This window comes from Manis pentadactyla, chromosome 3, assembly GCF_030020395.1.
Source record: "Manis pentadactyla isolate mManPen7 chromosome 3, mManPen7.hap1, whole genome shotgun sequence".
Lineage (NCBI taxonomy): Eukaryota > Metazoa > Chordata > Mammalia > Pholidota > Manidae > Manis > Manis pentadactyla.
The window spans coordinates 195,454,242-195,469,347 of record NC_080021.1 but is presented as its reverse complement, the minus strand read 5'-3'; the positions used below and the strand labels follow the sequence as shown (position 1 = coordinate 195,469,347).

The window sequence follows — 15,106 nt, the reverse complement described above, 5'->3', positions numbered from 1 at the left end:
TCTTAACTGTACAGTGTTCTTACACTATACAATCTGAAAGTAAAGATCAGAGGTTCATGAAAAAGTCAGAACATCTAAGTCAAAAGGACTTTTTACTTCAAGACTGGAAAACACTGGAACTGATCAACAGTTTGTAACAGGTACCACCCTGTCAGATCCAAGGACAACAGAAACAGCTATTCCACTACAGGCATATCATCTTAAAAGGCTGAGAACATGATGCCTTTACCATTTGAAATGGCCTGGTTCTACTTGGTTTTCCAAGTTTTTTTTTAACATGGTTCTACATGGCTTTAGCTTAATATATGTGATGACAAATTCAAATGCTGTCTTTATTCTGCTGCATCCAGCAAAAACTCTGCCAACTTGGGCTACTAACTGGAAACTGTTCAGCACAACAGGTCCTGAAGTTACAAAGCAAAAACTTCTGTTCATAGAAGCAGAGGCAGAAACCATTATACCCAGGCTTATATGCTACTCTGAATCCAAAGGCACCGATAACCAAGTGGTTATAATTTGAGAAACACTTTGATAAATGGGTTTCCTACCAAAACTACTCAGACCAGAAGATATTTGATTCAAATTCCATATTAGTATTCCATACAGCTGAGATACACAAATCTAGAACCACTGCAAATATCACTAATAGATCTACAATTTAAGGGGGTCAAACTATTATTATAGCCATTTCAGTTAGTTTTCATTAAGCACTTTCTATGTGCTAGGCACTGTGCTAAGCTATTGAAATGGAGTATCTTTTTTACAATCACTATAGATTTTTAAAACACAGTATTAGTCTTTGAATTTTATGGATGAAAAGGAGAAGGTTAGAGAAGGTAAAAAACTTTCTTAGACCACACAGCTATCAAGTGATTGTCACAATTCAAATCCAGGAATTTACCTCCAGAGTCTGTACTTTTACATTATCCTAAGCTGCTTACATAGCTAAAGACTGTACAAAACAATCACAGGGTTCAATGAACAAAGGGATCAAAGAAACCAACATTAAGCATTCCTGGAAAATACCCTAGTGCCACCAGGAATGATGCCACTTGCATCACTCCATACTATAGACCTCTCCTTTGAATTAGGTAACAAGTTGAAATCAAAAAAGCTCTATTCAGCTGGTAAGCTAGACAACCAAATCTTACCAGCTGACTGTAACCATGGCAACATAAAGAGTTTCGTGCTGAGATAAGAGAAGCTGAAAAAGAAGAATTATATATTGTTGAGGAATTCAGGAGGCTAACTAGTAGAAAGCCACACCCTCTCTTAACAATGAAACAGTTGGGAACACTATCTGTATACAAATGTAACTGAGGTGATTCACAGAAAAACATCTAATTAATAAAAGGCATGGTGGGGGAAAGCTGCCTTCCCACTCTGGGCCCAGTTATAAGACACGAGGACAAAAAGAAGGTACTTTCCCATTCAGGATTTGAGGAAATAAAGTGTCAGAGGCTCAAGAAGCCTTATCCAAGTGCAGTGACCTTTGAGCTGGTTATTCCATCCACTGAAGTCTGGGAAGCTCATATGCAGCCAAAGAAACCAGGGGTCCCACAATCTAATTAAGGTGGAGTGGGAATGGAGATGTGGTCCTCTCAGGGACAACTGCTATCAGGTATAAATTGACAGAACCCTTCTGAAGGGCAACTTGGCTCTACACATCAAAAGATTTTTTAAAGTATACACATATTGATCAGTAACTCTTAGTAAGTAATTAAGGGTATAAGCAGTGTTATTTATAATATTAAAAGGTTGGGACCAACATAAATGTGCAACAAAAGGGAACTGATTAAAAATCAACACATCCATATAAAATTCTGCTGAATCAGTAAAAGTGTTATAGAATTGCATTAACATTGTAAAATATTCATAACATTTTAAGTGAAGGCCAAATTATAAATTAGTAAATACGGTGTGATATCACAATTTTAAGTTTATATATGCATTAAAAAATGAGTATTTTACATATAAATGTTAATAAAAATTTACCTATGGGTAGCAGGACTAAAGTTGATTTTTATTTGATTTTCATTTATCTGTATTTGTATTGTCCTACAATAAGCTTATATTACTTAATTTACAGTGTAACAAGAGTGCACATGCTAGCTGTGCTAATACTTTATTATAAATCTGTTCAACATACAATTAAATATCAAATCAATAATTGAGACTGCATTCTATCAGAACCTTGTGGCTAGGAAGAGGTGCTGAGGATATAAAATATACAGAAAGAAAACTGAAGACAAAGTCCACAACTTCAAAATATTGTCCATCTAGGCTGGAGTGGAATATCGCTCCCTGTGGCAAATATTAAATATGTATTTGCTGCATGAATAATCCTGCTTACATTCAGTCAGACATTGCAAAGAATATTGTAATATTTTTAAAAGGTCTGCTTCACTGTATTTCTAACTTTTTTAACTGCCAAGTTCAATAAAAAATGAAGATAAAATACAGTGATTAAAAATAGTGATGAGTATGTCAGTATGCTCCTTTGAAGAGGGTACACCTTATGCCTTGTACATACCAGGTTACTTTGATCCATCCATGGGAACGATGCAAATTGTGCTTGGCTGAGATGTATAAAACCCCACTTACACTTTCCTGTTCACAGTTCTACTTTAGAAAGCTAAGACCCTCCCTCAAAAAGAAAAAGAGCTAGAGAGAAGATATATATATATATAGAGAGAGAGAGAGAGAGAGAGAGCAAATTCAAGGTTTTTATCTAAATCATGTTCTATACTTCCTAGCAGTATTTTCACCAGACTTAAGTAGCTTAGCTTCCTTTAAAAAAAACAAAAAACCTACTTTATAGGGATTTTATTCCTGTCAACATCCTAAGCTTTAATTACTTTAGTCATACCACCATTTAAAAACAAAGGATTCAGGCAAGAAGGGTGGTAATGAAAAAAGCTTGGGCTGTGAACAAAAACCTAGTTTGAATACAGACTACCATTTGCTAGCTGTGTGACTCTAAACTCAGTAACCTCTCTGAGTTACATTTCCCGTATCTATACAGTACTAATAAGAGCTGTTTTAAGAGTTTTAGTCAGTCTAACAAAATACTGGATACAAAACAATATTCAGATTTCATTTCTCTTTCCTTTCGTCAAGTAATAACTTTTTTCTGGCTGAGAAAAAGGAGTAATTCTGGAGCATGAGACATTTGGTTGGCTATCTGGATGTGGTGAGGTCTTTGAACTGCTAAGGTACAGCACGAAGGCATAGGATAGCAGGAAGAGGAAACTGGGATAAGGAAGCCAAGTGTAGACATGCCACTTGTTGCAGGTTGTCACAGACTCCCCCTACTCCATTCAATCTTCCAAATCAAGGTTTGTCCAGTCTTGTACACTCAAGCCTTGCCTGACAGTCACTACTCCTTTCCAAGTAGAAAGTAAAGAATACTCAGCCTTTCTTTAAAGGAAAGCAAATGATTGACAATGTGTGCTCTTGGTGACATTGTTCCTCTGAGATTCCTTCCCCCTTCCTCTCCACCTTTATTATTCCTACAGTTGGACCTTTCCTAGAGTCTGCAACCCCTATGACTGTGAATGATCTCCTGCACAAAAAAATTCTAAACTATCAAATTCTAAGCACCAAGATTCTAGAAAGGTGCAAAAATCTTATTTGTTTCAAAGGTTTCTTTAAACATAACATTTCATCAAGTAAAGAAACGTTTAGTATTTTATCTTAAAACCACTTAAGGACATAATCAAAAGGTCTGAGTATCAAACAAAGCCACCTATCCATACACATCCTGTTCACAAGTGTCCCAGAAACTCAAAATAAAATCCCTCTGTTTATTACTAGGAGACAATACTGTGGTTTTCTGTATCCAACAGTATGCCTTACATACCCAAGGCAATTATGTTTTCTTCCTCTACTCAAACAGAGCATCTGTTGCTAACATAACATTGAAGTCCAAGTTATTTTCACAGACAAAAAAGCAGCTGGTCAAGCTAATCCATCTGCTGACTAGCCCCCATCAAGCTGCTGTAAGATTGTCCAGTTAACTTAACCTCTGTTGTCAAACTGCATGAATCAGAACTTCCAATCCTCCTCCAATTAGGATTTAACAACTCTTCTTTGGCACTGCCATTTGAAATAATTTATTACAGATATACAAACAAAAAATATACTTTAAATTTAAGGAGAAAAGTAAAAAAAAGTTAGTCTAGATTAGAAAAACAATTATACTAATAATCAACAAAAGGTGAAAGTTATTTTGAAGTTGGGATTATGAAACTAATAACAGCAGCTAACAGTTAACTATGTGTGCTAGGCACCAAGTGATTTTTAAATAATAACATGATCTTCACAATAACTTCTTGAGGTGAATAAAATTGTTTTTTCTATTTTACAGATAAGGAAATGGAAACACAGCAAATTACCCAAGTTCATGCAGCTCATAAATAGGACTCTCAGAGACCTGGCTCCAAAGCCATACCCTTCATAATTTAAAGCCCAAATCCCAGTGCCTTACAAACAGGTGTATGTTCAAGCCATCTTCACCCTTTGCCACTTGCAGTACCTATTTTCCTTAAACTGACTAAGGTACCATCCCAACTATTATTTTCATTGTAACATTCTGCAACAGGAAAGGAAAATCATGCTAGGATGTACTACTTACTGTCTTCCCTAAAGATAAATAAATTTACAGTTTAGCTCATTATTAGTGAGGTATATAATTGATTCTACAGTAATTCATGAGAAAAAGATGCTCAAATACAGATTATTAACTGGTTATAACCATTAATACCAGACATTCATTTTAAATAAAACAAAACGAAGGGTTTTTTATCAGAAATATTATATGATACCACCAATAAAATTTGACACATTTTCTTAAACTGAGAAGTTGATTCTCAAAGTTATCACAAATAAGATACATTAATACCAGTAAGATAGAACAGCTAATTCTTTCCTATCTTTGGGAAAACTGCACATATGTTGTAGGTATTCAAAAACATCATTTGGAATAAGACCAATTAAGTTCAAATCTTAGCCTATGACTAGCAGTATGATCTTGCAGGAGTCACAACCTCCAACCCTTGAGTCCTTTTTAAGGGAGGGATAATGCATGACCTGGCAAAATAAGTGATCTATATCAAAATACATTTTTAAATTGTATTTTACAGTATTCTAGTACTTATTTAAAATGCTATATGTTTTCATATTGAATTATTTTGCCTTATTTTTACAATAACCCTATAAAATATTCTTTCTTACTCTGAAAGAGATAAATTACAATCACATTTAATAAATCATGAGGTGATAGATTATAATCACATTAAGTGATTTGCTCCATATCGCAGACCTAGTAAATAGGAGCATGGAACCCAAGTCTCTGGACTCCAAGTCTTTGCCCTGAACTAATGTCCATTCAGATATCATACAACTTTTATCTAAAATGTTAAATAAGCTGTGAAATGTTTTACAAATTTGGGCCGAAATATTTTAAAGGTTTACATATTCAAAAATGTAATACATTTTAACATTGTATACAAATACAAATACATTTAACATTGTATACAAATTTAAAAATGTAATTTTTTAAAAATGTCTTACTAATAGGGAAATAAAAATTAAGGAATGAATTTCAAGATGAGTTTCAAGATGCACCCACACAATGAAATTATGTTCACTTCAGTTCAACACTGTAATAGCCAAGGCTAAACAATCTACACTATTCTCTTATGCCTCCAGTGATTCTCAAGAAGGTGAAAGAGGCAAAATTACAGAAAAATCTGTCCTAATAAGTCTTTGTGGTGTTTTCTAATAATAGAAAAGAATGGCCTCTTGGGTAGGCCGTTGTTTTTCCCCGCTACATTATTAATGACATTTGTGTTTCCTTCCGATACTGTCCTATATTTCAGTAACTATAATCTGACAGAAAGCAGGGTGGTTGGTTTCTATATAGGAATTACGACTGAATATTAAGAACTTACTTCTAACTGTATTCAAATCACTGGCTATGTCCTCTAAATATTTTTGTTTCTTAACTGAAACGACTAGTTCTGCATAGCCTTTCCTTAACTTCGGAAGGTAAGAAACATGCCATTACAACTACCAAGTAACTAATCAGAAACATCAAACTGGTCAAGGAGGGTGGGACGACTGCCTGACAACTGCTGTCCTTTCCCTCAATTCAACCAATTCTAAACAGTAAGACCTGCTTATGCACTGGTCGCGAGACGGGCAGGGGATGAGGGGCAGAAGGCGGTACTATGGAGACGTGGTGCCTGACCTAAAGCAGCATGTATTGTGCCAATACAGAAAACTGGGTGGAGAGAGCATCAGCTTCGGCGTCAGCAGGTAGAGCCCGTGTGCCGTGCCTCATCTGCTGAGGAGGCATGAACCCACACTAGCACAGGAGGCTTCAAGAATCAAAGGGGGCCTAGGGCGCCGCAGAAAATGATTTAAAAATGGGGATGGCTCCCTGTTTTGCCCACAGGAGCCAGGACTCTGTGCAGGACCAAGGGCAGGGCAGAGGCCAGCCTGGGTCCCCGGGCGCGGTCCCGGCAGGCCGGTGGGCGCCGCTCTGCTCCCAGGAGGGAGGGAGGCCAGGCGGCCTCCCCACCGCCCCCTCAGCCCGGGGCACCCCGCCCACCTCCGCCCAGATCGGGGGACCCACGCCCCGCTTTCCCGCTTACTTTCTGGGAGTCCATGATCAGAGGCTGCCTGCCGGTACCGAAACCGCGTCAAAGAACAGTGTGAGGAGGCGGACGGAAGCCGGCCCCGCCGAAACCGCGCCCCACGACAACTCCCCGCCGCCAGCGCTGCCGCCGCAGCCCGCCCGAGTCCGCAGCCCGCCGCCGGCCTCGCCCCGTCCGCGCCCCGCCCGTGCGCGCGCCGCCGTCGCGCCGCGGTTGCCAGGGTGAGAGGGCAGCCCGCGGGAGGGAGGGCACCCTGCGCATGCGCCCCGCCGCCAGAGGGGCCGGGCTGAGGGTGTCGGGTGCTCGTCCCTAGTCCCGCGAGTCCTTTGAAAGAACCTTTCCGCCACCCGCAGGCCTTGGAGTGGACCCCTGAGCAACCAGCGGCCGGCCTGCGGGAAGGGCACGGAAGGAAAGCCATGGCCCTGGAGAGGGTTCCGCCCCATTCCATCCTGCTTGCCACCTACACGCTGGCCGTGGCGGAGCACCCAGGCTAGACCAGGCCCAGCTGTCCAGTGAGAAGGAAAGGGCTGGAACGGGGTCGTAGTGGAAACATGGGAGAAACCAGTAGGAACGTGGCAGAAACGTGGGAACACTGTGGAGACTGGAAGACCTTTCCCAGAGAGCCCCGCTGGGCATCTTGCTGCCTGGGATTGATTGATTGATTGATGTATCATTGATATACCATCTTATGAAGGTTTCACCTGAGTAACATTGTGGTTACTACTTTCACCCATAAATCCAAATCCCCACCCACCCACCCCACTGAAGTCACTGTCTATCAGTGCTACCTGGGATTTATAAAAAGCACTGTCCCTAAGCCTATTTCATTTCCAGCAAAATAAGAGAAATATGGCTGACTTTGCAGAGCATTGTGAAGATTAAATAATATAATTGGAGTGCCCAGTACATATAATGCCCAGTAAATTATAGTTACTGGTGGGAGCTAGAACCTGCTCAGTCTGGCCTGAGGGACACAACTGACTGTGGAAAGGTGGGAAGGTGAGCTTGAAAATATTCTTCCCTAGCAGACACTCATCCTCACGTAACTCTGGAGAGGCTCACAAAATGTACCTGGGCAATCACTTACCATGAATGAACAAAAGTGAAATATACTGAGTACCTATTAGGTACAGTATAGTATACTACCTATACTGTAGTACCTGAGGTCCTACAAACTGAGAATTCAGCAGTGACAAAGACCTGCTGTCACTTGGAGAGCTTACAATCTAGCATGGGAGGCTAACAACAACAAAAAATTTTAATATATTATGTGAGATGGTTAGCGGAGCTGTTAAGAAAAATTACATGGGGTAAATGGATTAAGAGTATTGTGAGAGCTCCATTTTCCATAGGAAGATCAGGGAAGGCCTCTCTCAGGAGTGACCTGAGCAAAGTGAGAGAATGAGCCATACAAAGACCTGGGGAAGAGCATTCTAGATAAAAGGAACAGCAAATAAAAAAGCCCTGAGAGAGCATTAGCTGTATGTTTAAGAAACATCATTTATCCCACAAGGCTATGCAGGGGTCTCCTCAACTATACCGCAATTTCCTTGAGAGTCAACATTTCTTCTGCCTAGCACAGGGCATGCATCTACTGTGCACTCAATAAATCCTTTTTAACTGGACAGTCATGAACAAGAAGTGAGATGACAAAAGGGAAAGCAGAAATCTGGCTCAGACTACATGGATAGTTCTTGAAGGTTAGGGACCAAGGAGGGCCTGTTGCACAATTTTGCAGCTGAAAAGAGTAATGGCATGCAGTCTTGCAGAAAAATGCTCCTTCTCTTGGTAACAAGAAAAGAGCCTCCTATGCGAGCTGCCCCAGTTCCATGGGGAGCAGTGAGAGCAGCCATGCGCCCCGTCTCTAGCACACCACTGCGGCCACAGAGGCTGCACTGCACAAGCACTGCAGCAGTCAGTGTCCCATGCAGGAGAAATGCAGCCTAGGGAGTAGGAACATCAGATGTCACACACCCTGACGGAGCTCCCCAGCCCCGCCTCTGCCTATTGTGGGGCCCACCACTGAAGGGAAAAACAGCATTTAGCACTGTCCCCGGTTCTCTTGCTGCAAGGCCTTCACCTCACTACTGTCAGAGAGCAACTACTGGGTGCTTAATGCCTGAAGGGCATAATAGCCACAGGAGGAGGCAGAGAGAGACTTTGAAGCCAGTGAGCCACAGCTGAAATTTGATCACAAGATTCTGTCACAAGCCACCTTCCAGAAGCTCCCTCCTGGCTCCTTGCCTCCTCACTCCCCTACTTCTTTCCCTACAGCCCAGTCAGGCGCTAGCAGCCTGTGACAAGAGCTCTACCGCATTTGACTTCTGCCCTTGCCAGATCTCTGTCTCTTTGGACAGTCTGGCTCTGCTGGCAGCTCAGTGCGGCCTTCTGCTTCCCCTCATTCCCACTCAGGAACAGCTAGTCTCTTCTGGCTGTGACTTCTATCTTCCCTAACCCATTCCGGCTGTCTGGCTGCAGTCACCCACCTAGAAGAGCACTAAGTCTGCACCCCCAACCTACTCTGGCTGCTTCTGGCCCATGGGCAAGTCCTTTGCTGTTTCTGTACTTACCTTTCACTGCCAAGTCAGTTTAGAAATTTTCAAAAGTAGCTTTACTAATAAACTAAAGCCCTTGTTAGCAAATGTAATCCCCAGACCAGCTGCATCAGCACCACCTGGTAGGTTGTCAGAAGTGCAAAATCTCATGCTTCATCCCCAGACCTACTAAATCAGAAACGCTGGGGATGGGGTCCAGTAATCTGTTTCAACAATCCTCCAGGTGATTCTGATACACACTAAAACTTGAGAACCATGGAAGTAAGAAAAAGCAATTTTTTTATAAAAGGAAAAAAAGGAACTACAGAGGCATAAAAACAGATTTCAAATCTCTCTAAGGCTGTTGTGTAGAGGAAGGAACTGACTTATTCTCTAATATCACACGGATAAAATTAGACCCAAATGGTGGAAGCAACAGGAAGATAGATTTCCACTCAACCAAAAGTCTAACTTTCTAACATCCATGCAGAGTAGAAATGAACCTTGTTTGGTAGTGAGATCCCCATCAGTGTAGTTATCCACGCAGGGGTTGGGCATTTGTTTGGCAGAGCTGTCCTAGGGGGCATCAGGCACTGGGAGAGTAGTAGAGATAACCTTTAACATCTTTCTGAAACTTGAGGTTCTATCATTCTGCAAACTAGAAGCCAATAACTATTCATTCCCTTTCTGACTCAGCTTTGCAACTGTACTCACTTCTGGAATGCCTTCTGAATCTCTCCCCACCCGACCCTCACAGGACCCACTGCAAGAGCCCACTCCTTCCTGGGAGAGAACATTAGGGGGCAGGTAACTAAACTGTAGCCATTATGATGTTACTATGTCACAACACCTTCTTTATATATAATGGGCTGGTTAGGCACTGGGGACACTGAGATGAGTGGAGATCTGGAAGACACCAGTGTTCCATCATATCCTGACTTGACTCTTCATGTCAAATGCCGCTGGACTCATTATGTTCAGAGAATGACCAAGAACAAAGCCAATTTATCTGCCTGTTGATCTCCTCATTGTAAAACACTTCTGGCCCCCTGCCAGTTCTCTCCAACACAGAGGAACAAGTCTCTGTTACTAGTGAGAACATTACTCAGCAGCCCCTCTCCCTCTGTACAGAATCTGAAAATGGGCGGGGCCAGACTGAGACAAGGTGGTTGAGCCTAGGGAGATCAAGGACTGTAGTGAACTGACTACACTTCTAGTTCATTAGCTAAGCACCCAGATTGTCTGAATGTAAACGCCAAATCTACCACTTACCAAGTGTGTGTGTGGCCTTGGGCAGTTACCTTCTCTGTACCTCAATTTTCTTATTTGTAAAATGAGTGTATTAATAGTACCCACTTGAAAGGGCTGTCATAAAGATAAATAACAATGTATGTAAAGTACTTAGAATAATGCCTGACATATAGAAAATACCTAATAGATGTTAGCTATCTACTATTATTTTCTAATAAACCATTCTCCTGAGTAACAACCCCAGGAAATGGTGTCTGTGAGTCCTTTGCTACTGCAATGCCATTGCTGTCAGGCTCAGATGGTACTATGTCAGCACTTTCTAGGGAAATAAGTCTCTCTTTCTTTTCTTTTTTTTAATCAAAGTATCATCGATATACAATCTTATAATGGTTTCACATAAACAACACAGTGGTTTCAACATTCACCCAAGTTCTCATCCCCCCATTGCAGTACTGTCTATCAGCTTAATAAGATGCTAGAGTCATTACTTCTCCGTGTTGTACTGCCTTCCCCGTGATCTACCTATATTGTGACTGAGGATTATTGTGCCCCTTAATCCCCTTCTCCCTCCCTCTCCACCCGCCCTCCCCAACCCCTCCCCTTTGGAAACCACTAGTCCCTTCTCGGTGTCTGAGTCCGCTGCTATTTTGTTCCTTCAGTTTTGCTTTGTTTTTATACTCCACGAATGAGCGAAGTCATTTGGTGTTTGTCTTTCTCTGCCTGATCTAAGGAAATAAGTCTATTGAAATGCATTCTTTATTCTGAAGGTCAGTCTGAACTTAATCCTAGCAATAGGACTTTGAAGAGAGAAGATGACAGGATGTAAGCTGGAAGATTAAAATAAGCAGGCAGGAAGGGAAGATAACACCAGGGAAGTATTAGGAAAACCTTGGAACAAACAGGAGGTGGAATATTCTGTAGCCATGAAAATTTTTGAAAAGTACTTAGCAATGTGGGAGAAAGCTTATAACATTACAGTTTTAAAACAAAACAAAAACCTTAGCTAGAATATTTTTTTCTAAATGCAATTGGGTAGTATCTACTAGAGAAAATAAACTAATACATTTATAAATTTTTCATTTGTTTATAACTTTTAGCTTAGGTAATGTGGCATTATTTATTTATGAAACTCAGCCTGGTTTCCTGTTATCAAATGCACTACCTACAAGTATTACACATTTACTTCTCTGCTTTCATGAAAGCAAATCAAAGACGGTAAACTAGCTTTGAAATAGAAACTCAAATTTGGCATGACTTCCTCATGATTAAAAAAAGAAGAAAAAAAGAGGTTGGAAAGAAAGATTAGTAGTGGTCAGATTGTTACAGTCTCTAAATCCCAAGCTGGGGTGTTGGGATTTGAGCATGTTGTAAGTGGGAAGCACTTACAAGTTTATGGGCAGAGTTATTTTAGGAAACTTGATTGGGCAGGAGAAATAGGTAGGACATGAGTGGGATGAGTTTGGGGTGAGGAGTTAACTGGGGACCCAAAGGTCCAGATCTCTCCTTCCTACTCCCTGTTCCTAAACCCTTCCCCTTAGATCCCTAACTGTCCCTACTCCCACCCTCAACTCCACCACCGCTAAAATAAAGTGTTTATCCCAGCACTGCAAATCTTTAAGTAGTTTTCCAGTCAAATGGAAAATATATTGAGTTGGCTTTAATGAAAAATGTTGGCTTTCTTCCTAAATCATCTTAAACAAGGGTCAGCTGTTTTTCTGGAAAGGCCCAGATAGTCCATATTTTAGACCATTTAGGCCATATGGTCTGTAACAACTCTGAAATTCTGCCATTGTAGAGGGAAAGCAGCCATAAACAATACATAAAGGATTGAGTGTGGCTGTGTTCCCATAAAACTTTATTTACAAAAATCGGTTGGGGGCTGGATTTGATCCATAAGCCACAATTTATCAACCTGTGGTCTAAAAGAATACTGTTATTTTTCTTAGAAAATAATTCTTCACATTTTTTGGTGCCTCTAAAGCCTCCCTGATCAGCTGTCTCAGATACTTCAGATACTTCCCATACACATACACCGCCAACCCACCCCTATTTATGAGAGGAATACCGGTGATGATATGATGGGCTAATTATCTCTGGAGCAATGATAGGCAAAGCAGTGTGCTCAAGGACCTTTGGCTCTAGATCTAGATGTGAGCGCTGACTGCCAGCTGAGTGATTTTAACACACAGTGAACAACCTCTCTGGACCTCTGTTTGTTCATGGGCAAAATGGAGATAAGAGGTGCAACCTTATAGGGTTTTTGTGCAGATTAAACGTTTAGCCTAATTGGCATGGAACAGGTACTCAATAAGTAGTTATTAAACAACATGACTATAAATAACAAAGTCAAACAGGACAGAGCCAACCTGAATGAAGAGAATTCTACTGCAGATCCAGCCTTCAGGCCAGTACCCACACTGGAGTGAGAAGCAGCAGAGGGTCTCAAATATATACCAGGCTAGATAAGAAGGCACACTACATTTAAAGACACTTCTGCAAGATTTGTGTCAAATACTTCTTATTGATCATTTATTAGGCAGCCCTCTTGTACCAAATCCACTTGGCTATTGGTGGTTGGGGAACATGGTCGCATGCTTCCATCCAAGTAATAAGATCCTGCTCTATATCCACAGACTCTCAACAGCTGGTGAGTGGGAAAACCTCGTGTGAACAGCCTCTTCTGAGTTCATTCTTCTGGACTCAGGGGACCAGTCACCTTTTCTTCAGCTGAAAAATAAACACATCAAGACAATGAATACTTTTCTCCTGGGGAACACAACACAATGAGAAGCAAGTGAAAGCACGAAATAGCATGGGATCATCTTTAAAGAAGACACTGTGAAATGCAAGAAGGCTACACACACAAAACACAAAGATTAACAAATGAGAAGGATATCTGAGAGCCTGGGTTCAAATTTTTGTTTTGACCCTTATCAGCAGTATATTTGTGGGCAAGTTAACTTCTGTGCTGACATTTCCCTGTGTATAAAATGAAGATAGTCATGGTATGTTCCTTGGTCATAAGGATTAAATGCATCAATAAATATAAAGTATTTAAAATAGTGCCTGACACATAATAATAAATGCTAGATTAGTGTTTGCCATTACTGGTATCAGTATTATTCTTTGAAAAAGATGTTTTTAGAATAGCTGAACAATTGAGTCAAGCAAACATGTAACTAGTCAAACTCAAAAGTAATCTGAAAAATATGACTGTATGGTACTCTCAAAGACCCAAACCTGAAATTCAAATGAAACCTTGGGTTTTTCACTTCTGTGACCCAGCAGTGGGACAGGTCAGACCAAGATAATGGGTGTTCTCGTAGTTTAGTTCAATTTAAGAAACAGTGATTGAATAAATGTACAAAGTTAACAACTATACTATGATTTTGTAAAAGGATATCCTTATTCTTAGGAAATACACAAGGGAGTAGTTAAGACTAAAGGGCCATGGTATATGCAAATTATTCTCAAATGACTAAAAAATATTAGGTGTACATATATTCATCCATATATAGAGAAAGAGAAATCTTTAACAACAGGTGTAGCAAGTCTGTGGTGTTCTGTGTACTATTCTTATAAAATAAAAAAGAAATGTTAACTCATGCTTAACTATCGCAAGCACAGAGTCACTGCAGGACAAGTGGAGGTGACAAGATATAGTCCTGACAAGATGCCAGGAGTGCCTGGACTTGAAACAAGGGGGTCATAAAGTAGTTCTATGATTCATATATCCAATGGAGTTGGACTAAGATGACCTGATACACCTGTCTCCACAATAGGCTCTGCTTGTTCCCAGGTGCCTAAAACAGGTTGTATGTGGCACTAAGAATAACATTGCTTGAACTCCTTGCCCTAAGGTTCATTTTGTAGCTTTAGCCTTGAGATTTTCATTTCACATGCCTGTTATTGCCTCTTTTCTGATCTCCTGACTCAGATTTCTTCCTGTCCATTTTGCAAATTATTGATTGAATAAATTCCTAAATCATTGCTTTCACTGTATCAGTTCCTCATTCAAGAAATTCCAATGGCTTCCTATTTTCCACAACACATTATTTAAATTTTGCTGTCTTATCAATTCTGTGTTTTATGATTTTACATATTTTAACCTGCATATTCAACTTTCATAATTTTTTCCCCTGTCACTGAAAATAACATAACCTAGGATTAGACTGACATCTGATAGTGGATGATGTGTTAGTTACAGTCATGTGGTCTGAACACAGGCTCAGGCCATGATTTGTCTGAGACTGAGATAAAAGTTCTTTCCTCCTATTTTTTTAATTTAAGTAAACTCTTCAATTTTAGAATATTCTTCAATTTACAGAAGAGTTGCAAAGATAATACAATACAGAGACTTCTCACATATTCTACACCTAGTTTCCCCTATTGCCAATATCTTCCATCACTACTGTACATTTGTCACAACTAATGAACCTACTTTAGCACACAGTTCTTAACTAAGTTCCATACTTTATTCAAATTTAATTAATTTTCCCTATTCCTGTTTTTCCTATTTCCTAATTTTCCCTAATTTTTTTCTATTCTATTTTTCCATTCTAGGATCTCATCCAGGAGATCAAATTATATTTAGCTTTTCTTATACTTTAAAATATTATTTTAAAAGCCAAAGGTAAATAGGATGTATAAGCTGTTTGA

The 15,106-nt window shown here is 40.2% G+C and overlaps 2 protein-coding genes across 5 annotated transcripts in view; both read right to left on the bottom strand.

The window, feature by feature from the left end:
• FSD1L (fibronectin type III and SPRY domain containing 1 like) overlaps window positions 1-6,829 on the bottom strand; it is a 100,853-nt gene extending 94,024 nt beyond the window's left edge. For all 4 annotated transcript variants that reach the window (XR_008996576.1, XM_036903293.2, XM_036903294.2 and 1 more), the window contains exon 1: window positions 6,660-6,829. Coding sequence is in view for 3 of the 4 variants with exons in the window: in XM_036903293.2 (XP_036759188.2) it covers window positions 6,660-6,674 (15 nt within the window). In the remaining variant the exon portion in view is untranslated. The remainder of the gene's footprint in view (window positions 1-6,659) is intronic.
• A 6,119-nt stretch (window positions 6,830-12,948) lies between these two features.
• Window positions 12,949-15,106, bottom strand: part of SLC44A1 (solute carrier family 44 member 1) — a 178,020-nt gene continuing 175,862 nt past the window's right edge. The window contains exon 16 of the mRNA XM_036903292.2: window positions 12,949-13,174. Coding sequence (XP_036759187.2) covers window positions 13,160-13,174 — 15 coding nt within the window. The 3' untranslated portion in view covers window positions 12,949-13,159. The remainder of the gene's footprint in view (window positions 13,175-15,106) is intronic.